Here is a 26720-nt window from a genome sequence, read left to right on the forward strand (position 1 = left end):
AGTTTTTTTTAAAATATTTTTAATTTTTTTTGACCATATAATGACATTCAAATGAGAGTGCTTATAGAAATACATTCATCAATTAATTGATGTTTTTGTCTGCATATATATTCTATATGCAGCATGTACATTTGTAAGATACCTGGTAACTGTATATTCGTTTGTTAAGTTTATTGGTATATAGTAGGCATGGAGTTAAAAAAAAAACATTAATAAACATAACCAGCTAAGCCCAAGCACTGTTGAGTGAGCTAAGCTCCATGGTTAAGAAGCACCATGCTATATACCCCAGAGAGGATTAATGATTTACAGGCTATTCGTTCAGAATATTACTGAATACAGACCATGTGTAGTATTGCTTGACATGCACAGGAAGTTTTATTGAGTAAGTATAGGATTCCTTGTGGTAGAAATCTGTTGCTCCAGCCATTTTCCATTTCTGTCTATAAAAGAATACAGTCTTTGTTGGTGGTGTGCATATTGCATAGCTGTTTGAGGTCAAGCAGGGTCGAATGGGCCATGTACCATATGGATGGACAGTAGTCTGTCTGCTGAAGAATGGCATACAGAGCAAGAACTGCACATTTCAAAAATACCATTTGAACCCTTGATATAAGTATCACCATGAATAGTAGGCAACATTAAGGGTTGTGGAAGAGTGTACAGCTCAGCAAACTTTGTGGCCTCAGTGTAAATATCATAATTTGGGCTTTAACTCAAATTTTACGTTATGCCTTTGATACCACAATACATTGCAGGTAATGTCAGCATGTTCCAAGAGGTGATATACAAGACAGGTGTTTACATTCACATGGAAGAGCAAGAACAAGGTTCCAGGTGATCAAACATGCAGGAATCTCCAGTCAACAAAGTATTGTTGAAAGGTACGATGTATGTCTTACAGGTAATGCCCAGTTTCTGCAAATAAGAAACAACAATGTTAGGTGTAGTAAAAGAGGTTATTTTTCAGCTATCTTTCAAAAGCATTGTACTACCATCTTCCTAATCTCTTAATGTTCTCCCATGATGTCCTTACCCACTGAACATGAGAAGCTGCCACTAAGCTAAATGAGTGTGGAATCTAACTGAGAGCGGGGTACATGTTTGGGGTATAAACTTCATCACTCCACTGTTTTCTTGAATACAGCCCTCACCTGAAGATGGATAAGCAGGATACCCTTCTCATGGCAGAAAACTACTCCTTCTTAAGTGCCATTCTATGATGAAACTGTGTGAGTGGACTTCTTTGTTGTAGTCACAGCATTTGGTAACATTGTACCCATTGGACTACATTCTATTCTGTGGCCACTGGTGCTTCACACCCTGATCAGTCATAAGTTGCTCCTATTTATCCTTAGAATATTCTTATTTTGACCAGCTAAATTCTCTACATAGTGCTGATAAACAATAGGCTATGAGAAGCAATCTGTTGCATTACTGATGACATGTATTTTGGAGTTTGTCCCATAAGGCTCACACCGCCTCCCCATGGCTTTGTACAGCCAGCTGATAGCTTGCCAGGTATAATGCTGCCTTCAACTTGTTTGATTCAGCCTCTAACAGTAGCAGAGTGTGTGCCCTCCATTATTTTACTGCTAAAAGCCACACAACTGGACAACCTGGCACCTTCCTGGTGTCTCTAACTGCTGTAGTACCCTTCTGTAAGCCACCTAATTACCATTACTGTGGGTATTAATTATCTGTTATTCTTGTACAGCCACTGTACTGTGAATGAATTTGTATCCGCACTGTACTGCTGCTGTTTCCAGTGCCACTCTCTTGAATTGACCCCACTGTGAAAGCAACATAGTGTAGAATGTTCAAGTATTCTTCACCTCACCCTTTTGTTGATTGCTCCCTGCCTGAACTATACATCTGTTTTCCGATTTTGAGTTTGGAGTGCCTTGTTTGCCTTCTGTTTGTATATCCAGGAATAACTCAAACTATGTAGTGGCAATTAATGTTTACATGTAATTACTCTTGGCCACCTGCTGCTGAGCTTGCTTTCTCCTAAGTTCCTCTCCCGACCCAATTCTTAGGAATATGGCAACAGTTATCCTGAAAAAAAAAAAATCCAGTGCAGTATGAGAGTGTGCCAACACTCAAGTAAGATTACGATCTCTAAAAACTTAGATGACTGAAGGAAAGAATACTCTTGTTACTTGATAGGTTCATTGGTGGTTACTAGGATACTGACCCAAAGGTCTTTATAAGCCTTTCCATGTGTACCCGATATAATACTAGAGAAACCCAATATAAAGGATCTAGCCTAAACTCAAAATCTTAGTTAACAATGGCTGCACATATCTAGGAGGATCATAGGTGAAATCCTGGCAAGAAATTTATGGTTTCCCATCCAGTCATCCAGGCTACACATAAACAGGCTCATAGAGGGGCTCTGTTTGATGTGAACTGGTTTCCTATTCATGAGGAGTGGCAACCTCAGAGACATATCTGTCTTTCCAGCAGGTTCTATTTATGTTGAAGGCCAGGTAAAGGTCCCTGGAGCAAGTGACCCTTATCCCATTAGTCTTGCGGATATGCAGCATTTCGATTAAGTTTGGATCTGAGATTGCTGTATAGGCCAGGCACAAGTCTTCTCTAAGTAGTCTGTATGCTACTGAGTACAGTGACGATGACTTGAGTCTGTCAATGCATGACATGTGATGGAGACCCTGTAATTTCTTGGTTAGAAATCTCTGGGGTCTCTCAAGTTGCTGCAGGTGCCAGGTGAGGTACATACAAAGGGAGCATTGTACTCAGTTATTGGCCTGATGAGGGTCGAGTACAGGGGAGTTATGACCTGTTTTGCTCTTGAGGCAATGCCTTTGCTAATGAGGTGAGCAATGTAGAAGGCCTTCCTTACCACAGTAGACACATGGTGGTCAAAGATTAGGCTACAGTCAGCTTGCATTACCAATTCTATAAGTGCTGAGTTGTTACTTAGGGTATTATTATCTATATGGTAGTCTGCATGGATATAATGTTTACCGAATGGGATGATAATGCATTTTTTAGCATTGAGTTGGAGTCCATGGCTTTGACACCAATCATTCATTTGTGTAAGTCCTTCTAAAAGTATATTGACATCTTCTGGGCATAAAATGATTACACCTAATTTGCAGTGATCAGCAAAGTTAGGCACAGGCCCTCAGTTTTGGCCTGAAGTTCTGAGAAGTATATTCTAAACAATAGGGGGCACAGCACTGACCTCCACTGCTGACAGCTCTGCTGGTCGAGGTAAAGTCCCCAATTTTGACTGAGTGTTATCTGAAAGTCAGATGGTTAGCAACATACCTGACAATGTAAAGGTTTATATTCAACTGGGAGAGTTTATCAGTGGTGCCTGAATGTGGGAGTGTATTGAAGGCCTTTGCTAAGTCAAGGTAGGTTGTATGCAGAGATTGGTCTTCATTTATGCCTCACCTTGGTGATGCTTTTGAAGAAGTCTACCAGGTTTAACAGGTATGACCTCTTTGACAAAAGCAAATGTGTCAGATTAAGGGTATGGAGGTCATCTATGTCCTTATTTATAGGGTTCATGATGATTTGTTCCATGGCCTTACAGATAAGGCTGGTTAAGCTTATGGATCTGTAGTTTCTATAGTCTGAACCACACTTTTAATATTGTTGTCAAGTGGCATATGACGAATGGAAAAAAAAAAACGATTACTTGTAAAACTAGCAATAAAGGGTCAGTGGCACGAATGTTGTAAGGAGCAGCTATACTGTCACCTTAGTCAAAATGCCTCCTGCATGACAGTGAATGAGTGTCTACATGTATATATATTCACAAACACACCACATGTACAGGTGTGTGTACATCTGTGTATATAAACAGAGACACAAACAAATTCAGAGACAGGTGTGTGTGTGTGTGTGTGTGTGTGTGTGTGTGTGTGTGTGTGTGTGTGTGTGTGTGTGTGCGTGTGCATTTTTTTAGCCTTTTTTATGGGTCTCCACTGAAATGGGCCTTTGGCTCAGTTATAACAAATGTCAAATAAGAAAATAAATAAAAACACACACACACACACACATATATATATATATATATATATATATATATATATATATATATATATATATATATACATATATTGATCTATAACAAAGATATACAGCAAATCCATTTTAATCAACCAAAGCAATGCATATGATAAACACATAATGACATGGCATATGCATTTATTTCTTTAAATTATTATCTATTTCCATCTTGATAAGGGCAAGTTTGAGAAAAGTTATGTGAATTCCAATATTACAGGTGAAGTATACCATTAAAACAAGTAGGTGCACTGCATGCCAAGGCCTAATAAAATGCACGCATTATTACATATCCAGCCTACAACAAGTAGGTCGCTGCATACAAAGGTCTAATAAAATGCATGCATTATTACATATCCAGCCTACAGCAAGTAGGTCGCTGCATACAAAGGTCTAATAAAATACACACATTATTAAATATCCAGCATGATTCCACAGTGGTACAGTGGTAGTGTGGTTACCTCACAGTAAGAGGTTCTCCCGTTCGATTCTCAGCTTGGCTTGGCAGTGCCTTCTGTGTAGAGTCTGCATGTCCTCCCCGCAGTTGGGTAGCGTTCGAAAGACATGCATGCATAAATGGGCGAGCCTTTGTTGAAGGTTGGGCGTTGAGTTGGCACCTCGGCGTTTCATAAAAATCTACTGCCAATCATTAGCGGACGGAGTTCCGCTGTAGTGACCCGTTACCGGGAAAAAGGCGAAAGACAAACAACAGCAATTAAATATCCAGCATATACAAATTTGACTGACAGTCAAGAATGCCTTGAATTACAAGCCAGTCAGTAAGACATAGCAAGGCTGTGGTTTTACAACCACATGAATATAAACTTAGATTACATATTTCATACATACTTATGCACACAGATAGGGAAATAGAGAGACTGCATTTACCTCAACTTTCAAATGGTAACCAGTGCAACTCTGCTGCAGTCAAATATTCAGCAAAAGAGTGAACGATCCAAACATTTTACCACAATGCAGGAAAGATAAAGAGAAAGAGAAAGATAAAGAAAATAAATTCAATGGAATGGAATCCATATTATACAGACAGTCACTGCGAGTGATTCATGAAGGGTGTCACCCAATGGGAAAATACTTTTAGTACAGTAACAAGATGCAGTTTCACAGTTGTCTGACATTTTTTTTTTACTATTATTATAAGATTTTATTCTTCTAGAATCTTAGGATATTTGCAACTCAGGGGATTTGTTTCCAAGACGAAAATGTCCAAAGCAATGCTTCCTGTGAAATGTGGAGAAACTGTGTTATAAATATATCTCTGCATGAGTACATGCACTAATAAGCAACACTGTTGCAGAACATATGACAAATAATTACCAGTGAAGGGAAAAAAGCATGTAGCAACTAACATAAAACAAAAGCAAACAAAAGAAAATACAATTGCCTAAGTTGGGATAAGCTTTCCACTAAGTTTTACAAAACGCAAGCACATACTAAAGATGTAATTTCACTGCTGCAAAGGCTGCAGGTTTGAGTTTGACTAGATAGCATCTCAGGCTAATGCTAAACCAGTCATTCAACTAATAGTCTCTGGGTAGGGAGGGAAGTTCAAAACAACAAACTGTAAATTCTAAGCAGTTCCTATCATAAACATCCAACAGTGAAGTTTGTGAAATCTAACCTGCAGTATGCACACAAGCTTGTCTGAAAATTCTGACTCTGTGTGAATATGTGACTTACACTACACTAAAAGGTAAACAAAATAGTCTGGTAAACAACTGATTTTAGAAACAAAATAATGTCTCTTTATAAGAATTGCATTACTGCTGTGCTTTCTAGAGTAGCAGCAGCAGTCTGGTCGTAAAATGTCTGAAAGGCTACTTTTCTGAATGGATAAAATGCACAGATTACACCAATGAATGGCTCACATGGAAAGCTGTTGTCAGTAGAGCTGCAATTTGAGATGGAATGTAGCTAACTCCTTTGAAGCTTCCTGCAGGCACACTTCCCCTACCCCCCTCAGCCACAGGTGAGCATGCTCAGAAAGGCAAACTTGAAAAGTAAACAAAGGCTGAATCAAAACAAAAAATCCCTGGGATTGTCCCTTTAAGGTAAACACCTTAACCATTATGTCATCCTCCCACCCTTTAATTAGTTAACTGGTTTCATTTTTAGGGTATATAAGACATTTGCTTTGTAGTAGTGCCTTACCTTTGAGGGCAGCATTACGTCAGATTGGTAGTATTCATGAGTTTTAAGTAGTTCAGAATAAAGTTTGTCTCATTTTAGTCATTTGTCAGTATTTTGGGGAACTTTAGAATATTTTCTTAACCAAATTATGTTATCCAGTTTGCATTCATCGACACATTGCCCATTTCCTACTTTTACATCTGAAAAGAATGCAGAAAGCCTGTCCCACTGCAACAGCAGCAGCATTACGATCCAGGTAAAATCCATGCTGCAAGCAGTGTGCTACTTGGTCTAGAGGATGCATGTGAATGGAAGTGTACCTCCCAAAGACAGCCATAGCACAGCTTGTAAGGCTGCTGTGGGTTGGACAATTGGGGCATGTTCCTTGGCAGCAGTATGATATAGCATCCTTGATCAGCTCACTAGTCCCAAATATGAGTCAGGCAGAGCCTGGGGAGGAGAAAATCTGGTGGCAGCTGGTGGACAGCTGAGGGCTGCCAAAAATACACACACACATACATACACACACACACACACACACACATATATATATATATATATATATGGTTCCCATTCAGAAGCCTGAAACATCATAAGCCTGAAAATCAAAATCCTGAAACCAAAAGCCTGAAAATTCAGAATCCTGAAAACTCAAAATCCTGAAAGCCCAAAATCCTGAAAGACCAAAATCCTGAAACTCAAAATCCTGAAAACACAAAATAGACATACTGATGTCATTGTGGCTTTGCTATTGTTAGCCCTGTGGTGTTAGGTCATGCGTTGGGGTCAGATAAGTGTGCGGTTGGTTTTATTTTAGGGTTAGGCGGTTTAAGTGAGTTAGGGTTAGGGCTTAGGTTAGGCATGTATGCAATAGTGACAAATATTGGGGTTAGGGCGGTTTAAGTGAGTTAGGGTTAGGGCGCGGGTCAGGTGAGTGTGCGATAGTGACGGACCTTAGGGTTAGGGTTAGGGTCAGGGTCAGTTGGTAGATATTAGTGTCTTTATAGTGACATATTAGCATTATTTGTGTTTTCAGGATTTTGAATTTCAGGATTTTGGTCTTTCAGGATTTTGGGCTTTCAGGATTTTGAGTTTTCAGGATTCTGAATTTTCAGGCTTTTGGTTTCAGGATTTTGATTTTCAGGCTTATGATGTTTCAGGCTTCTGAATGGGAACCATATATATATATATATATATATATATATATATATATATATATATATATATATATATATATATATAACCTCAGGAAGCACACCGTGAGATTCTGATGGTAATATCTATTGAGAAATACAGATAACCACTCTGCTAATTTGGTGTGTCCTGTTGGTTAAGCAGTGTTATACATATGGCTCAACATCTGATACTTTAAAGTTCATCAAATATTTCCTTCTGTGGAATCAAGCTGAAAGCCTACAAGGTCAAGATTAAAAGCATGAGCCATCTGTTATTCAAATGCAGCTGTTAGAGGATTAAAAAGGCTGTACCTCTCTCAATGACCAAGTCTTACTATATAAAAGAGAAGTCAGATCAGTGTTGCATTTTGGGTAAGCTCCGCCATGGCTCTGTCTCTATGTGTTTAGGTAGAATACTGGTCAAGTTACTGGACCTAAAATTACATGGATTTGATAAAACACTCTCCAGTTTGTACCTCTGCAGCATGTTAATACAGGTCACGGATATGTCCATATGCTGCCATTTTGTTTAACATGACTTGGGATTTTCTTAGATTCTGAGTGGAAGCCATCACTAAGTTGTTCACTTCCTTAGGCACTGAGAATTTAGTTTTATTTGTGACACCAGTTATATCTGTAACTACATAAAATACATCTCCCATTATCTTTAAACACTCTTTTCTTGTTTACTGTGGATTCTGCACAAAATGTTTCAGCAACAAGGTTTATTGTGTCCTGGGACTGTGCGGTTACTTCATTACTTATTAATAATGTCCACATTCACAATTTTTCCTTTCACTTTTCTGCTGTAATTAAAAATACCTTACTACCACTTTTAGTATTCAACATCAAGCTGAATTCATAGTTGTATTTGGAAGATAATGAGAGGAAAAATATACAATTTTGTATTTTACTTAATGTAAACTTGACTTATGACTAGAGTAATTTTAGAAAAGTTATACTTCTTGACAGTGATATATAGATCTTCATGATTTTACGATGCCAGCTTTTTTTTTTTTAAATTTAGAATTCTTTGGCAGTATGCTGAGCAAATTTATTTGGGTCACTGAGGACACATTTTGTTTTATTTGTATGCAAGTTCTCACAAATATGTACTTTATTATAGCTCTTTGCAGTTATTAATTCAAGGAGTAATGACCTATGTTTAAGTTTAATCTTATTTTTAGGTTAAAGATGATAGTATCTATGTTATTTACATAGTGAGCAACCATGGCTGGACAGCAGTGATATCCTACCTTTGTCAGTATGACATCATCTAAAAAAATGAGTGAGAAGGTCACTGAAAAAACAATCAGTAAAAACAAAATGAAAACTCCAGCAAAGCTAGAACTTCCACTGAGTGACCTCCCAAACCTATTGTATCATTGGCACATGGGATCTATGCAAATGATCCTTATGAAGATTAGGTGTTTCAGCTAATTGGCTAGTCTGAATGCCCATGACTTGTTTCGTCATTTTACTGGACAATTTCAGACCAATAAAGCCAAACCCCACTAGCTGTGGATATGCATATTTTGGCCTTGTTATGACCTTGTCAGCACAGCACAAGTAGATCACACTAACAGACAGAAGACAGAAAGAAAGGGTAAGAGAACATCTGAATAATATAAGAAATACTATGGTTAGGAATGCATTAAACATGTAGCAGACACATCCCCAGAGCATGCATTTAGGTTTCACGTTATAGACATTGGGCAGGAAAGTCTCAGGAGAGGTGATATTAGAAATGAAACAGAGTGCTTAGAAAGCAAATGGATTATGAGACTAAGAGCAGATACAGGGTCAGGACTTAATGATAAAGTACCACTGAAACCAGTGTTGAAAGCACGTCCTCTTTTTAACGAAGAAGGGAGTTTTAATAAACTCCCTTTTAACCCCCCACCTTTTATAAAATTCATCTTTTTTATACATGTTTACTATTAGTACTGCATATATCTAAAATGTTATCTCTTTAAGAGTTTCACTAGGATGTCATGTGATTATTTCACTTTGTTATTTAATGGGCATTGAATTAGATAGATTTTATGCATCTGATGAAGCAGTTGTAATACTGCGAAAGCGCTTATGCCTTTATCTGTGCCTATTTCCTGAATTAACTGTTGCTGGCTTTATGATAGCCTGGTGTTGCTTCATCTTACTTTTGCTTGTTGGATTTATTTTTTGGTTCGAGAAGGATTTATTCAGCACGAACTGGTATTATTGGACTTTTATAAAAATATTAATGTTTGAGACTCACATTAATAGTTTTTTTCTGACAGAGATCACATCTGCTTAATTTAGTAAACTTCTTCGGGAAAGTCACTGAAGCACTGGATAGCAGCTATGCAAGTCACACAATGTACCTGGATGTAACCAAGACCAGTTAGAATGAAAAGTGTTACATTGTCACCATTGGTTAAAAAAAAAAAAAAAACAAGCATATCATTCTGGACTGGTGTGTCAGCCATAAAGTAAGCTATTGCATCAGGGCTCTTGACAGTGTTATAGACGACAACCTATATGTTCACCACAGTGCAGCAACAGTAGTGAGAAAATCCTTCTGCCTAGTCCAGTTAATAAGTAAAGGTATCTCATTCAAGGCAAAAGAAGTTATCTTTTCTCTATACTGTACCCTGTTAAGACCAGTTAATAAAATAATGCCCTTTATCCAGACACATCACATAGCTTAAACACCCTAGAGGTTCCTAATTAAAAAGATTACCAAACTAAAGAACCTCAATTACCAAAACAGGTTTGAAACTCTGTCACTATGCTTCAGCTCTTACAAATGCCTGTGCAGTAATGTATGCCTACCACTATGTATTATTAATATTCTTGTGCAGTAATGTATGCCTACTATTCAATATTATTATATTCCTGTGTATTAATCCATGCTTACCATTCTGTTTTATTAATATTCCTGTGTATTAATCCATGCCTACCATTCTGTTTTATTAATATTCCTGTGTATTAATCCATGACTACCATTCAGTATTATTAATATTCCTGTGTATTAATGTATGCCTACCATTCAGTATTATTAATATTCCTGTGTATTAATGTATGCCTACCATTCAGTATTATTAATATTCCTGTGTATTAATGTTTGCCTACCTTTCAATATTATTAATATTCCTGTGTATTAATGTATGCCTACCATTCAGTATTATTAATATTCCTGTGTATTAATGTATGCCTACCATTCAGTATTATTAATATTCCTGTGTATTAATGTATGCCTACCATTCAGTATTATTAATATTCCTGTGTATTAATGTATGCCTACCATTCAGTATTATTAATATTCCTGTGTATTAATGTATGCCTACCATTCAGTATTATTAATATTCCTGTGTATTAATCCATGCCTACCATTCTGTATTATTAATATTCCTGTGTATTAATCCATGCCTACCATTCAGTATTATTAATATTCCTGTGTATTAATCCATGCCTACCATTCTGTATTATTAATATTCCTGTGTATTAATGTATGCCTACCATTCAGTATTATTAATATTCCTGTGTATTAATCCATGCCTACCATTCTGTATTATTAATATTCCTGTGTATTAATCCATGACTACCATTCAGTATTATTAATATTCCTGTGTATTAATGTATGCCTACCATTCAGTATTACTACTATTCCTGTGTATTAATGAATGACTACCATTCAGTATTATTAATATTCCTGTGTATTAATGAATGCCTACCATTCAGTATTATTAATATTCCTGTGTATTAATGTATGCCTAGCATTCAGTATTATTAATATTCCTGTGTATTAACGTATGCCTAGCATTCAGTATTATTAATATTTCTGTGTATTAATGTATGCCTACCATTCAATATTATTAATATTCCTGTGTATTAATGCATGCCTACCATTCCTTATTATTAATATTCCTGTGTATTGATGTATGCCTACCATTCAGTATTATTAATATTCCTGTGTATTAATGTATGCCTACCATTCAGTATTATTAATATTCCTGTGTATTAATGTATGTCTACCATTCAGTATTATTAATATTCCTGTGTATTAATGTATGCCTACCATTCAGTATTATTAATATTCCTGTGTATTAATGTGTGCCTACCATTCAGTATTATTAATATTCCTGTGTATTAATGTGTGCCTACCATTCAGTATTATTAATATTCCTGTGTATTAATGTATGCCTAGCATTCAGTATTATTAATATTCCTGTGTATTAATGCATGCCTACCATTCAGTATTATTAATATTCCTGTGTATTAATGTATGCCTACCATTCAATATTATTAATATTCCTGTGTATTAATGCATGCCTACCATTCAGTATTATTAATATTCCTGTGTATTGATGTATGCCAACCATTCAGTATTATTAATATTCCTGTGTATTAATGTATGCCTACCATTCAGTATTATTAATATTCCTGTGTATTAATGTTTGCCTACCTTTCAATATTATTAATATTCCTGTGTATTAATGTATGCCTACCATTCAGTATTATTAATATTCCTGTGTATTAATGTATGCCTACCATTCAGTATTATTAATATTCCTGTGTATTAATGTATGCCTACCATTCAGTATTATTAATATTCCTGTGTATTAATCCATGCCTACCATTCTGTATTATTAATATTCCTGTGTATTAATCCATGACTACCATTCAGTATTATTAATATTCCTGTGTATTAATGGATGCCTACCATTCAGTATTATTACTATTCCTGTGTATTAATGAATGCCTACCATTCAGTATTATTAATATTCCTGTGTATTAATGTATGCCTAGCATTCAGTATTATTAATATTCCTGTGTATTAATGTATGCCTAGCATTCAGTATTATTAATATTCCTGTGTATTAATGTATGCCTACCATTCAGTATTATTGATATTCCTGTGTATTAATGTATGCCTACCATTCAGTATTATTAATATTCCTGTGTATTAATGTATGCCTACCACTCTGTATTATTAATATGCCTGTGCAGTACTGTGCGCCTATCATTCAGTATTGTTAATGACTGAAACTTCCTTGATCTCCTAGACGTCCACAAAACAAAAGGAACCAAAAACACTCAAACTAAAGAAAGACTTCAATCTCCATCAGCAACAAATAAGAAATGCTTTGGGGGGGGTATTACTTTGCTTTTGGCCCCTGTCTCAATGTTATTTAAAAACAGAGTGATTTTCTTGCTTGCTTTAAGGCAGACCTTAATGTTTACACGGATGGACATAAATTAAACCCTGTCCTAACTACATGGAGGTAAGAGTGTCCTGTGAATGTGGGTGCTAGTAAGGGCTAATTCTGCTTTGCATACTTTACAAATCTGCGAATATTTAAATGTTGTGCAGTGGCCATCAGTTTCATATTTTTCTGATCACACTAATACAACATGGGCAGCCAAAACATGTCCTATTACTTTACAGTCTAAGTGCTTGCAGTTGGTTGCCCTTAGCAAATGATTGCAGTGGTGAGTTAGCAATCTCTAGTCACATATTACTAGGAGAAAAGATTAAGGAGAATTGTGATATCTAAGTGCCTATGATTGGCTGTCCTTAGCAACCAATCACAGTCCTTTCCCAGCAATTTCTAGTCAAATAGAGTTGTTGTTCATCAGGGATGATTTTCCCTTTGCAGATGCATGTTTTTTTTTTTTTTTTTAACAGGAAGACAGATAAAACTGTGGGCAGTGATAACAGCAGATACTGTCCACAATAGAATACACATTTTCTTTTCATTTTTAATTTACCTTTTCAACTACTGACATGGTGGGGGGGGGCAGTTCTTGCATACCTCACTTAGTCTTTGCTCAAAAATTATGGACATAGTCAAAACTAATGGAGGGGCACAAAATCATAGACAATTTATAAATATTACTTTAATTCACTTAAAATGTTAATAGAACAACATGTTTTGCATCAACATGCATTTTCTGAACACAAGTATGAAACTCTAATACTAGTCTACCATTATTGACTTGTCTGTAATCCTCAGTGATCTTCCAGAAAATCAGGGTCTGGACAAACACTGTGAAGCATAATTAGAGACATTCTGTAAGATCAGAGTTACCTGAGAGCCAAGGCTGACTGCATTTTTCTCAATTTTTGCTTTGTTTGAATTCAGGACATAGCCAAAATAATGAGACAAACTCTTGCGCATTTTTTAAATATTACTGAAAATCAATAAAAAAGTTAGTAGAATGGCAGGCTTTTACATCAACGTGCATTTTGTGAACGGTAAGAAGTATGAAACTCTGATATTTAGCATTACTGACTTCTCTAAAATTCTCAGTAGTTTACCAGAAAATGAAAAATTTTTATGAGACAGGACAAAAATATGAAAGAAAAATCATGGATTTTCTGCACCTTACCTGGCCTCTGGAGGTAATGGTGATGGCTGATCTTCCCTTGGTGAGTTTATTAGTTTGGGGGGCAAAGGCACAGTCTTCCCTCCTATGTGACATTAAAGAAAAATGCTTTCAAGATGAATTTTCAAGTGAAAAAATACTATGTTATCATGACACGAGCGCACTTACAAACACATGACAAAAATTATTTTAAAAGTTCACACGCTTTGACCTAAGAAATAAGATATCATTCTTTTACTGTCATTGCACAAGTACAATGAAATTTGTAGCAATACTCCTAAGGTGCATTCACATATAACAAACATGAATAAATGAGAGAATGCAATACCAAACAACACAATATAATGCAATGCAATGGAGTAAACAACTAAGTTATTGCATTTGGGTATATTGCACATGAAAGGAATAAAGTAAGGTGCACATGAATGTAAACATATACCATAAAGTGCAAATGGCTACTATCTGTGCTCAGTGTGAGTATTCAGCATTGTTCAGTTCACATATGGCTCTGGGATATAAACTGTTCTTAAGAAGTGGCAAACATAAGCAGCGCTAGCAGAGACAGCATACTTATTTTTTCATGATTTTACATTTGCTTCCCGGGCAATGCACTGATCTCAGTGGACCATTTACAGGTACAGCCTGTCCAGTCATTACACTGCCGTTTGCCAAATTTGCATATCTGTGACACCTTAACACACCTCAAAGCTGTTACTTACTGCAATAATCCTTTTTTTCTTCAGATTTTTATTGAATTTTCTCAATGCTAGAAACTATATACAAAGAAATGGAGATTCAACAAAATATAAGATTATTTACGTTAAATAATCCTAGAATATGCACTGTTACAGTTTCGATACTCATTATTATCTGTTTTAACAAGGATTCTGAACTAGTCCAACAACCAAACTGAGATCTAGCATAATCAGATTTTAACTTCATAATTACTGTTATTATTATTATTATTTTTTTTTTGCAAAAAAGGTTAGTTCAGTATAGTCACTGAGCAATGAAGGTCAATATTTGATTTTCTGGCAATAGCTTTCCTGGCAATTGCCAATAGCCCCTACAACATTGGTAAAATGATCTTTTAATACAGGTAGGTATAGGTACATTCATAAGAACTGAGGAAAGTTTTAGTTTACATTTTAAGACCACAGTGCTTTGAATAAGTTGACTACATTGAACCAATATTTTTGTAGTGTCCCATATCCATAAATCATTTTTTGATTACTTAAAAATAAAAATGCTGTCATTTACAATAACTCCCAAAAGTTTACATAAATCATTTAAAAGAAGCAAACCTATCACAAGAAGTTACACAAAGATCATTAAAGACCTATTTTCAAAGGAAGAAATTACACCTATATATGAAATTCTAAGCCTATTAGGTGACTATTACAATAGAATGCGTAAGACAGATAATGCCTTTTCTAATGAAACTTTTTTTTTTTGCTTCATTAATTTATGTTGAATTTTCAATAGCTCTGAATCCCAGTGTTTGAGTCTTTTGTGACACCAGGGCTTCATTTTAGCATTTATGTGATTTTTAAGGAAATCCCATAAAATGATGCTGTTAATGTAATGTATCCATTATCAGTAAATTACAAAAAATCATTCATTCTTTAAAAAGAGTTTCTCTAAAATATTTTTAATGCAGTCATATATTTTGGAATTATTGAAATAATAGAAGCTTTTCTGGAATTTTTTGCTAAATTAAAGCCTATTGTGTTATAGTCTAAGGGAAGGAAAGCTATGATTTTATATTGCTTTACTTCTCAAGATCTAATGATATATGTGTGTGTGTGTGTGTGTGTGTGTGTGTGTGTGTGTGTGTGTGTGTGTGTGTGTGTGTGTTTACACACACACACACACACACACACACACACACACACACACACCTGTTAATCTTGGTTTATGGCCATATCTGTATGAATAATGTGTGACAAATAAAGATTCTTTGCTTGTATATTCAATTGTATCTTTTGTAATAATGTTTCTGTTGCTCACTGTCACCTTGCACACTGTTTTGCACTGGCCTTTCTCTGTATACGGCTTCTACATCTAGTATCACTGTATGCCTTTCACCTTCCTCGGTTCTTTGCTTCACTGATTTGGTACAGACACATGTTTCTCATAACACGCCAACAAGCTTTTACTTCTACATGCACTACTCTTTGGCCCCAGTTAGTATACCAAGCTCTAAAACACATGCATAAGGACTTCACGTCTTTTCAAATTCCTCCACCAAAAGTGCTAGGTAGTTTGCTTCCAGAGCTGCTGAATAAAATATCATGGTAATCTCTGGTACAAAGACAGTTGTGAAAGGTATACCCATTTCTGATCACCGGACCTGATAATGGTAAGTGGCTGCATGAGAAACAGAACCATCAAAGATCCTGGAATGTTCATTGTATAGTTGAATTCCCCTACCGGGAAGCTTTATCCTGTAAACACCAATAATATCTACAAGTATAGACAACAAATGGTAAGCAAGCCTTATTTTAGAAAAATACTGACTGCTATCACCCACTCCTTCCTACCTTGCCTTTTTATCACATAATCTTTCCTATATCTTACCCTATACCCTATTCACAGACTTGTTGCAATGCTAGGGCTCTCTGTGTAGCACCCACAGCTTCCCACTACACAGATGTTATCTTTCCTAAAAGGGTCTGACACCCATCTCATGAATGATCTTGTGCGTAGCTTGCTATGTCTTCATCCAGTCTGGGTTCCTGTCTATGTTTAATGGAGTACATCTGCTGTTACTGTTAATTGACTGCCTCTCCTGCACTCTAATTTACTGAGTAGTTTGGAATTACTCATGTCATTGAATTTGTTTGCTATAGGCCAAGTTTGTGACATCAATACTGTTCACAAGTGTAATGCCAGCATCCTAGTTTCAGGGCCCTGGGTGGATGTGGGGGGGGGGGTCATCTATAGAGGGTGGAATATGTCCGATATGCAGAATATCCAACCCTAGGGGAGGGTGAGTTATTTTCTCAGTATAAGGCTGACTCCATATCAGAATGTGGACCACAGCAGATGTAGGTGTTTTCCGAACACTTATTTACAGTATTTAGTTTATCTGGGTAGTACACTTAACACAACAGACCATTTGCAGGCACAGCCCAGGATATAACACTGAGCTTATCCACAAGCATGAAGTAAGCCCTTCTATACTGGGATGTTGGGGTAGTTGAACTCATAATCATTCTAAAGCTATGGACAATTAATATTTCCCTTTCCAAATAGAAGCCATTAGTAGGTCTAAAGAAAGTTGGCCTTATGGAGAGCTGTAGTGGGCTACTAGGGAGGAACTGAGAAAATGGAGCAGCAAACACAGATTTATTTTATTTTTTATCTGACATATAGTACCATAACTTGTTACTTATCTGTATAGCAAATTAAATACATATTGTATAGTTTTATCTACTCTTCAATGAAAATGACCTGCTTTCATGTATAAAGGATTGTTTTCTCATACAAAAGAACTACAGAAGCGGTTCTCTGCACACAAATGCATACATACATGCTACACTGAAGCAGAACATCCGTTTTTCTTTTTTTTTTTTTGCACAGAACATTCATATTATATCAGTTTGCTCTGTTGGTGATCCAGATTAAAGTAACATTTTAGGTGCAAGAGGACAAGCGTTTTATGGATGAGGAATTGAATAGGTGGCTTTCTACTTCTCATCTCCTTTAGAAAGAAAGGGAGAGTCTGTATGCAACTGTACTTAGTGGGCAATGCAGGGGTTTCCTACCTCACCTTTTTATGCTCTGTTTACCGAAACTCATGCTGAGGCATCAAGGTAGGAAGGGAAGAGTATAGGGTTAATCCTGTGTGCTAGTAATATACTGCATACTTTAGCTAATGTAGAGTATCAGTGCCTAGTGCCTGTGGTTAACTGGGTCCATTCCAGCTTCACATGGGTGTCATATCAGCTGAATTCTACAAAGACAAATTTGACTGACAATTAACCAAAATTAAAACTTAGCTAAAGTGGTAAAACCTGATCAGAGTTAAAATGACCAGTATTTAACATGAAATGAAACTTAGTTAATAAACCACATTTTATTATCAGCTAAGCTTTAATACCAGCTGAATTTCCTAGGACATGGTTGCTGACCCTTGAACAGTCATTCTTCACAACTCTAAGTAATAAAAGATTAATAACTTGAAACCAAAGCAGCTTATGTGATGGCAAATGAATTTACTTCAAGGCCAGTAGATAAGGCAGATGTTTGCCCACTCACCTGAGTCAATAACAATAACACACTGACTTTTGCAACTTTTTGTTGAATAAATGCCACTGACAAGATTAATGATGCCACAGTAGTTCACATTGACCATATTAAACAAACAATAACCATTAACCATTAATTCAAAGCCAGGTGGCGTGCCCCAGCTTCTTCCGGCTGACCTCTACATGACCAGGTGCACAATCCAAGCTACCTCTGACCTGGTGGCAAAACACCTTTAATTGTTCCTTCCATAACAGAATTCTAGCCAATGGGATTTTCTTAGGACCCTGAGCCAGGTCATTATCCCCAAAGTGAATTACAAACATTCTGGGTAAGTCTTCCCTCAACTGTGATTTGATGCCAGATCTACCAGAACTGAAACCAATAGAGGTGAGGAAAACCAAATAAACAACTGTCCATTTGTTAAAATCAAAAGAACCGGAGTGTGTAGCCATGTGGACCAGAGCTCACATTGTAGCTCTCTTGATGCAAAAATAACCCAAGAGCCAAATTACCTCCTTTTCTGAAACAGAAATAAAAGTAATGCCTAATGTAAGACAAAAATGGCATCAGACACCACCCCCCTCCTGTTCTTTATTCGACTTTGACATTATGACCCACCAAGGCCAAGTCAGAGGAGCATCCTATTCTGAAGTATGCAAAGAATAGCCTTGAGGACGAATCCCCTGCCCTACTATGGCTTTTCTAAGTAATAGTTTAACTTCTGCCAGAATAAAAGGTCTGCCAAGCACCTGTACAAAATCTGGGCCTCACCTACATCCCTTGGGAGTGATCCTATGCAACAATCTGAACCAGTGAACTGGGCAAATGGCCAACTCCTTCACCTTGACTAGTCATACCTAATGTCCTTTACCAGACTGATCTGCCTTAGATGTCTTTACTCTTATCAGTATAAAATCTTTGTGAGTAAAGGTCTTCCCAACAAAGGAAGATGAGTAGTTTGCCAACACGAAAGGCATCCATATACAATGACGTGACTAAAACAGCTAAAGTAACAAAGTTATGAAAGCCAGATATAGTCCTAAACCAAGACAAGACAATGATGGGAAGGAGCTGTCTCCCAGTAAGCTTTCTGGAATCAAGAAAAAGCCCACAATTATTCTCCAGACTCCCAAGCAGCCTGCCAGTGAGCTAGCAGCCGGACACTTAGACCCAAATACTCAAACCATCCCAAAGCTGCTAAGTGCACCCAAAGAGTTTTGTGGGAATTGCCAGCTGAATGCCCTTGCCATTAGGAAGTGAAGGAACAACTACAAGCCCCAGATCCTGGGACAAGCGACAAAGACCTATAGAAAGCCCTGACCACCCAGGTGGGGAATATTCCCAGAAAAATGATGTCCCTCCTTCCCTCCTCAGTCAAATTCTCCGGCCATCTTTTGATGAACTAGCTGCCTCTGAAATAACTTCCCATACTTGATCCCCTTGCCACATCTGTAAAAAGATCAAGGGCACTGAAGAACCCAAGGAGACTGCCAGAACGACATCCTACTGAATAGTCTAAAGACGAACTAGAGCTGAAGGTCATCCCTGATCCTGCTGGTCAGCCATACATAGGAATGTTGGGCTTGTTCCCTTTCAACAAGCCAGGCGTGGACTGAAGAAAGGTCCTGCCCAGAGAGACTGCCCTACAGGTAAAGATCAGCAAATTGTGGAGCTGCATTAATTTCCCTGTGCAAGCTTTGCTAGCCCCCAAGATCTCCAAAGTAATTGCCAGACTTGCTGTCGCGTGTTCAGTGGAAGCTTGAATGAGTTGTCGATGGTATCAACTTCCAAACTCAGGAAGGTCAAGGCTCAGCTCAGCCTGACTCGTAGTAACAAGACCAATTGGGGAAATTTTAAAAGCAGGTCGGGGGGTGGAAAAGGGGGGGGTTAACTTAAGAGCTGCTCCCTCTTCCTCTACCAACCTAGCTACAGTTTCTTCATGTCCCTTTTGGTGGAAAGATTTTAGCTACCTTGGTATCTTATGCCACTGAAAACTGAATAGAAAAACCCATTGGAAAATCTATATCAGGAGCGGCTGTTGCTGTTTGTTCCTGGTAAGCAGACAATAGCTTGGTTATCTAGATGGATTGGTGAATAAGACTACTGCAGAACTCTCAAAAAACCCTGCCAAAGCACCCATCCCCCCACCACCATGAAAAGGCTGCTTAATTTGAGGAGAGATGTTACACTCTCCTCCCAAGCCCTACCTCAAACTGGGTTGAGGGAAAACCAAAAACTGTTCCTGCCAACTATTTCCTAGCACCTGGCAGCAAGGTGACATTTCCCAAATACTGAACACAAGTGAAAAAACTGCAGGCTGGCCAGAGGCATTTGACATGATAAAAGCCCAGCAACTTTGCTTCTCTGTCGATATCATCTCTGCTGTTAACCCAGGCTGGACTACCTAAATGGCACTCAGATAAATGTCAGGGTGTCTTAACTCCCCCAAGAGACTTGTCTATTGCTTGAAGTTTCTTAAAATGGTGATCATAATTCAGCCATCCAGAATCCCATTTAACATGGTGTGCCTCCCTTATAGGCACAAAGTATGCTAGTAAAAGGCAGGGCCTGGCTGGGGTTTTTCTCAATAATTATTCCCATGGACACCAAAAACTCTAGTGACCATGTAAACCAGTTCTTAACTGAAGTTGTGGCTAATGTCTTCTTACCAATGGCACTGAGGCTGCCATCAAGTTCTTGTTAGAAGAGTTGTCAGCAATCAAAATGAACTTAATTCCCTCAGGATCCAGTAAGTTAAATATTTCTACAAATTCTCCTTTAAGGATTTTTTCTTTTCCCTTGCTCGAGACAAGCACCATGATGTAAGACCCTGGGGAAATGGAAATTGAGGGGTTCAAAGTAAGTATAGGGGACAACAATTGAGGAACATCATCCAGATGAAGCAGGACATTACTCCCTGAGCTACTGACCTCATCGGCCTCCTTATGCAAGTTGGTTAATATCGTGAGTGCAACCTGACAGGCATCAGTAGCTCCTCTCTCTCTGTGAACAGCAGCTGTGGAAGCACCAAAATTCCCTTCCAGCTAGGCCAAACAGTCTAACCCTTCCCAGTACCGGCAAAAAATTTATAAGCTCATCCAAATAATACCCAGATGACTGACCTCTTACATTAAAACTTACCCCTGCTGTCCACCCAGAGGCATTACCTTGAGATTCCAATGATGCTTCAGGTGGAAATGAAGGGGTGACCCCCTGGACCAGAGTAATCTCTCATGCTCTCCCTTGTAGCCTTCTAGCTCAGAACTGGTCCTTCAGCTGACTCCTCTTCAACATTCACGGCCTGTTCCTGGAGTGCTGACCTTGCTCACCTGCCCCCCCCCCCTGCTCCCTAACTCAGAGAGAAACCCTGAGCCTTCGAGACAGATGAAGCCACATCTCCTTAAAATGACTGGATTGCAGTGGAACCCGAAAGAAAACTGGGAGGATAAAAAGGGGGGGGGGGGATATGACAGCCATAAGAAATCCAGACTCCAAGAGAAAACTGCCAACACCCTGAATCCTGGATACTCCACTGCTGCATATTTAAAGCCCCACCCCGACATGCTTAACCTTAAAAGCACCCTGTTTGACCAGACTAAGAAGCTCCACTAACAAAAAACTGATATGTTGCTGTGGGGGATCCAGTATGCTGGGCTTCACTCCCACAAACCTCAACACTGCCACAAGATTCCTTGGATGTGACCATACCTGGCCTGATTAAACGGGAAACCTCCTACAAAAACTTGCCCAGTGGACAGGTAATAAGTGAGAACCACATTAAGTAAACAAATTATGCACTGATGTTTTGAATAAAATGAACTTACCTGCTACAAATCCAGAAGGTAGACTTTTTTAAAGAAATGGCACTATTACCATCAGACACCAAACCAAGCTGCAACTTCAAAAAAGCCTGGAGCACCACCAGTTACAAAGAAAGGTATGCACACCATGGTAAAATAACCAATACCCAAAAAACATACATAATACCATAACAGAGCAGCTGGACCCCAAACCAGTGCCATTATTAACATAGCTCAAAACTGCAAGCAAAATGCTTAATATAGGATACCTGTCCAGCAAATCCCAGTAATAAAACTCTAAAACATCTCTACCCAAGCATCTAACTGGTCATTTGCCAGAAAGCTAAGCATAAAATACAGGACAAAGATACTAGATAACACAAACGGTCAAATGAGACATAATTGAATATTAATGTTATAGTCTAAAAGCTAATAAAATAACTATACAATAATGTACACTGTTAGAAGCCAAAAGACTGGGACCCAATTATAAATGTACTCAAGCAGATAAATTTGCAGGTAAATGCTATCAAAACAAGAATGTAAGAGCCTATCATCTACCCTTACATAATAGAACTTAGTAATAATTCAGAAACATCATTTCACAAGCAGTATTACTAATTAAATGTCGTATTCTTCCCTTTTTTGTTTTAAATATAAAAATTATACATACCCCTAACTGTCTAACACAAGGAATCTGCACAAAATCAAATAAAAAGGGGGGGGGGGCAAAGCCCAAACAATTGGGACACTATATCACACTGCTCCTGTAACTAGCATGTTGCTAACCTCACCGGTACTGCATTAGGATGGAATCATTGAAAGGACCAAAGTCCAAAACTCCAGTCCCTGTCATCAAATAATTAGGTTCCAATAATTTGCCAGTGATTTGACGGAAAACAGCACCTAAGCACAGGTCCAAATTATGAGGCATAAATTTGAACAGTCTGCAAGAAACAGTTGAAAGGTATGAATGCCAGATTCTGATAATATTATTAGATTTATTATTTGTCATTATTTCCCTTTTTTTATGATGAAAACATAGCTCCAAACTACTTAGTACAAAATATGGACAAGACAACAACCAATGGGGAGGGGGGCAAAGCCACACAATAGGGACATACTTTTAAAATATTGCACTTATAAACTTAGAAAGTGGCTATAGTAAAAGAGGTTGTGTTAACATGCATTTCCTGAAGTATACATGAAACTAAAATGCCTGTCATTATTTAGCGAACTCAGTCCTTGCTGATTTGCCAGAAACCACAGAAATAGCAAATATATGCTGAATAGATCTAAAATATGAGAGGAAATTTGGACATTCTGTGAAAAACAATAGAGTTGGGAGGTTTGGATGAAACTCCCCCAACCATACCAAGTGACTAATGAGTTGCTGAAACCTAATAAAGACCCTACAGTACAAACAATCCCTCCATATAACTCTTTTTTTAAATATAAATTCCTTCAATAAAATAAACCACAGATGTCCAGGGTGACTAACAAGTTGCCAAAACCCAATATCCTTAAATGAGTTGTTAATTAAATTTTAAAAGAAGTAACTAAACTCAAACCCTGGCACCAGCAAATGTGACTACCGAGTCGATGCTAGACCAGGAAAGCCCACCACAGTGAGCAATTCTTACTGATCGGTTGGAGCCAGCTGGCTTTATCACAATACATCTTTTGTTGGGTCGCTGATGAGTCAGGTAAATGTGCTGTCGCCACTAAAAAATTACTACAACTACATTTCTAAGCAGAAGCTGGAAAACAAATGAAGCCCACATGGTTCAGCTGGGGTTTGCATTTACATGGGAGGTGAATAAAATTCAATACTAATATTGAAAGCTTGTGGTTCACTAGATGGAGGTGTTGGATTAAAAGTAGCTGATTTTTTTATACAGACAATGTAATGGCAAAATATAATAATCCTTACTGTGTGACTAGATACACCTGCAAAACTGGTACCAAGTCCATTTGTCACTTTTGATATTTAGGGAGGGTAGATGGGATACAATAAAAAATATTAATCTTGGACAGAACTGTTGGCAAACGTCTTGTTTATTGGTTTGCAGATAAAAACTGCGGGTGGGGGCTGGATAAATAATTTTAATCTGCTTTACCCTTGGTATGAAAATCTTTAAATTGACTCTCTATTGAAATATCAAAGAATTTTACTGCTAAGCTTCTTGAAACCAAACAAAATAAATATTGAAAATACAGGAGAAGAGTGAACTTTCAACATTACTTTTCTCCTTTAAACTTGCTTTATACAGAAAGGCAGGCTCCATGCACCCTCAAATTTATATGTATCAGTTCTGAGACTGTCATACCTTAGAGAAAAGGGAATATCTAAGAAATGGCAATCTCAGACTTAATATATTTAAGTCTGGATTTTCGGTAATTTATTCTTCACATTTTGGTACTTAGTGTGTGAGTCGAGAGATTTTAAATAATTAAATCCGTACATCTCTTCCCCTGTAGATCAATGGCCACAGTAATAAAAGTACATTATTATAACAAGCTAACAGGTTGTTTAACAAACGCAGACAACTATAAGCATTTTGGTTTTAATTTTTCATCATCTTTGCTTCACTATCAAGCCACCATACCAACTGCCCTGCTAACTGCTTCTTTACTCTGTCCCAGCAGATCATGACCAGTATTCCTGGGGAGTGAGAGCTCAGCAGTGGTGGATTGTCTTCCAAAGTGGCTTTTTTTTCAGATATGCCTAATATTTACTTTATGGCCTTGTAACTGCTCCAGGGGTGTAGTATCTAATGAGAAGTGTTGAGGCTTTGCTCAGTAGCACTCTCTCTGGTAGCACTGCTTCCCTAGTAAACACAATTTTCCACGTAGGTTATAAGCAGGATATGCATTCCAGGACACACCTCAAATATTACTGGGATAAATGTGCTGATAACAGGCACTCACTCCTATCTGCTGTGGCCAGTGCCACCATTGTTCACCAGAGCCAGGCCACAAAACTAACCAATGTCAGATGGGACTCAGCCAGAGCTTTCCCCTCTAGAAAACACACAGCCAACCACATATAAGATCATTCATGTGCTAGATAGAACAAAATCAAGTTACTGGTTATATACAATCAAAATATTAAGAAAGTACAATTGTGTACACTTACCATAAATGTAGATGTTTGAGTGTATTCACTATTGCAGTCATCACATTTGGGTTATCCCTGCCAGGGTAGCCCTCGGCCAGCCCAAATACAAGAGACTTAGTATTTCTGCGGTGGTTGCTATTGCTTGAGGACTGACATCAGGTTGTCAGTAGTATTAAAGTAAGGCAGCCAACGCCATTACATCAGATTTTCTTGCCCTAACCTGTCAGGAGCCCCCAAAGTAAGAGGCCAGGTTCTGTTCGAAGAACCCCACCAGTGGAAATTAAATACCAACATGTCCCTTGTAAGAAGGAGAAAAAGGGGGATGGAAGGAAGGAAACCAGGACTGCAACAGTGAATACACTCAAACATCTACATTTATGGTAAGTGTACACAACTGTACTATGTTTGTCATCTTTCACTGTTGCAGTCATCACATTTGGGTAAATCCCCAAAGCTGAGGAAATGGGTGGAGGCAGTCAATGAAGCTAGGGGCTGGCTAGGATGCTCTGCAAGACTGCAGAGGCAAACCCTGCCCTGGATTTGGAGAAGAGAGGCAGGTGGTAATGCTTGGTGAAAGTGTGAACAGATGTCCAGATGGCAGCCTCCAGGATATCCCTCGTGGGGACTCCTCTGAGGAAAGCTGCAGAGGTGGAGGCTGCTCTGGTGGAGTGTGTCTTGACCCCCTTGGGGGGAGGCTTACCATGTTGTTTGTAGCAGAAATGGATGCATTGTGCTATCCATTTGGAAATGGTTTGCTTGGAGATGGCTTTGTCTTTTGCCCCTGTAGCAAAGCTAACTAGCAATAGATCAGACTTTCTGAGAATGATACCACAATACAAAGACAAGATGATCAGCTTTAACAATTGGCTCAAGTACTGGTGTCATTCTAAGGGGATCCAATGTCTGTCTGCCTGGGATGACATGTTGGACAAGCCACGCTGCTTCGCAAGGGATGGCTTACACCTGTCACCACTGGGATTCCAGATATTGGCTAAGGCTCTTGCCACCCCCATAGTGCCTTTTTTAGGCAAGGCTCAAAAGACAAACCCACCTCCTTAGAAAACAATAATGGAAAAAAACTAAGGATAATGCTGTTCAACGCCAGAAGTCTAAATCTCAAGATGCAGGCACTTGATGCACTCCTCAGCATGGAGAACATCGACGTCTGTGCAGTAACTGAAACCTGGTTCAAGGCTCCTGAGAGCACCCCAGTGCTACCAGGCTATACCTCGTATCATGCTTTTCAGCTCCAAAACCCGGGCCGAACCACAAAGGGAGGGGGAGTGTCCATATTCATCAAGGACACCCACACCTCCAGGTTAGTAGCAACACATGAAGCATCAGAGACCATACAGGTGCAACTAACCATAGGCAAAACTGCTATACAACTGGTAGCATGTTACAGACCAGCCTCCCAATCTCAAGAACTCCACTCAACCTTCCTGAAGACATTGGAGGATATGAATGTATCACAAAATACCATCATACAGGGAGACTTCAACTACCCAAACATAGATTGGGTACATTATTCTAGCCCTAATACCCTAGCCCAAAGGTTCCTGGAATTCATAAATTCAAATGCACTGGAACAATTAGTCACCTCTCCCACTAGGGGAGATAATATACTAGACCTGATCATCACAAACATGGGGACAAAATGCTCCACACCGGAAGTATACCCCTCACTAGTGAGATCTGACCACAAACTAATCACCCTGGATATACATATCCCACCTCCACCCCCAGCACAAAAGACCACGGTGAAAAACTTCTCAAAAGCAGACTTCACTCTTCTTAAGACTTGAG

The 26720-nt window shown here is 38.2% G+C and overlaps 1 protein-coding gene across 2 annotated transcripts in view; it reads right to left on the reverse strand.

Annotated features, from left to right (window-relative positions):
- Positions 1-26720, reverse strand: part of LOC122806802 (protein SSUH2 homolog) — a 600540-nt gene that overhangs the window by 346321 nt on the left and 227499 nt on the right. For both annotated transcript variants that reach the window (XM_044077522.1, XM_044077521.1), the window contains exon 3: positions 13743-13824. In XM_044077522.1, the coding sequence (XP_043933457.1) occupies positions 13743-13824 (82 nt within the window). The remainder of the gene's footprint in view (positions 1-13742; positions 13825-26720) is intronic.

This window comes from Protopterus annectens, chromosome 7.part0, assembly GCF_019279795.1.
Source record: "Protopterus annectens isolate FY-2018-M chromosome 7.part0, PAN1.0, whole genome shotgun sequence".
Classification (NCBI taxonomy): Eukaryota; Metazoa; Chordata; order Ceratodontiformes; family Protopteridae; genus Protopterus; species Protopterus annectens.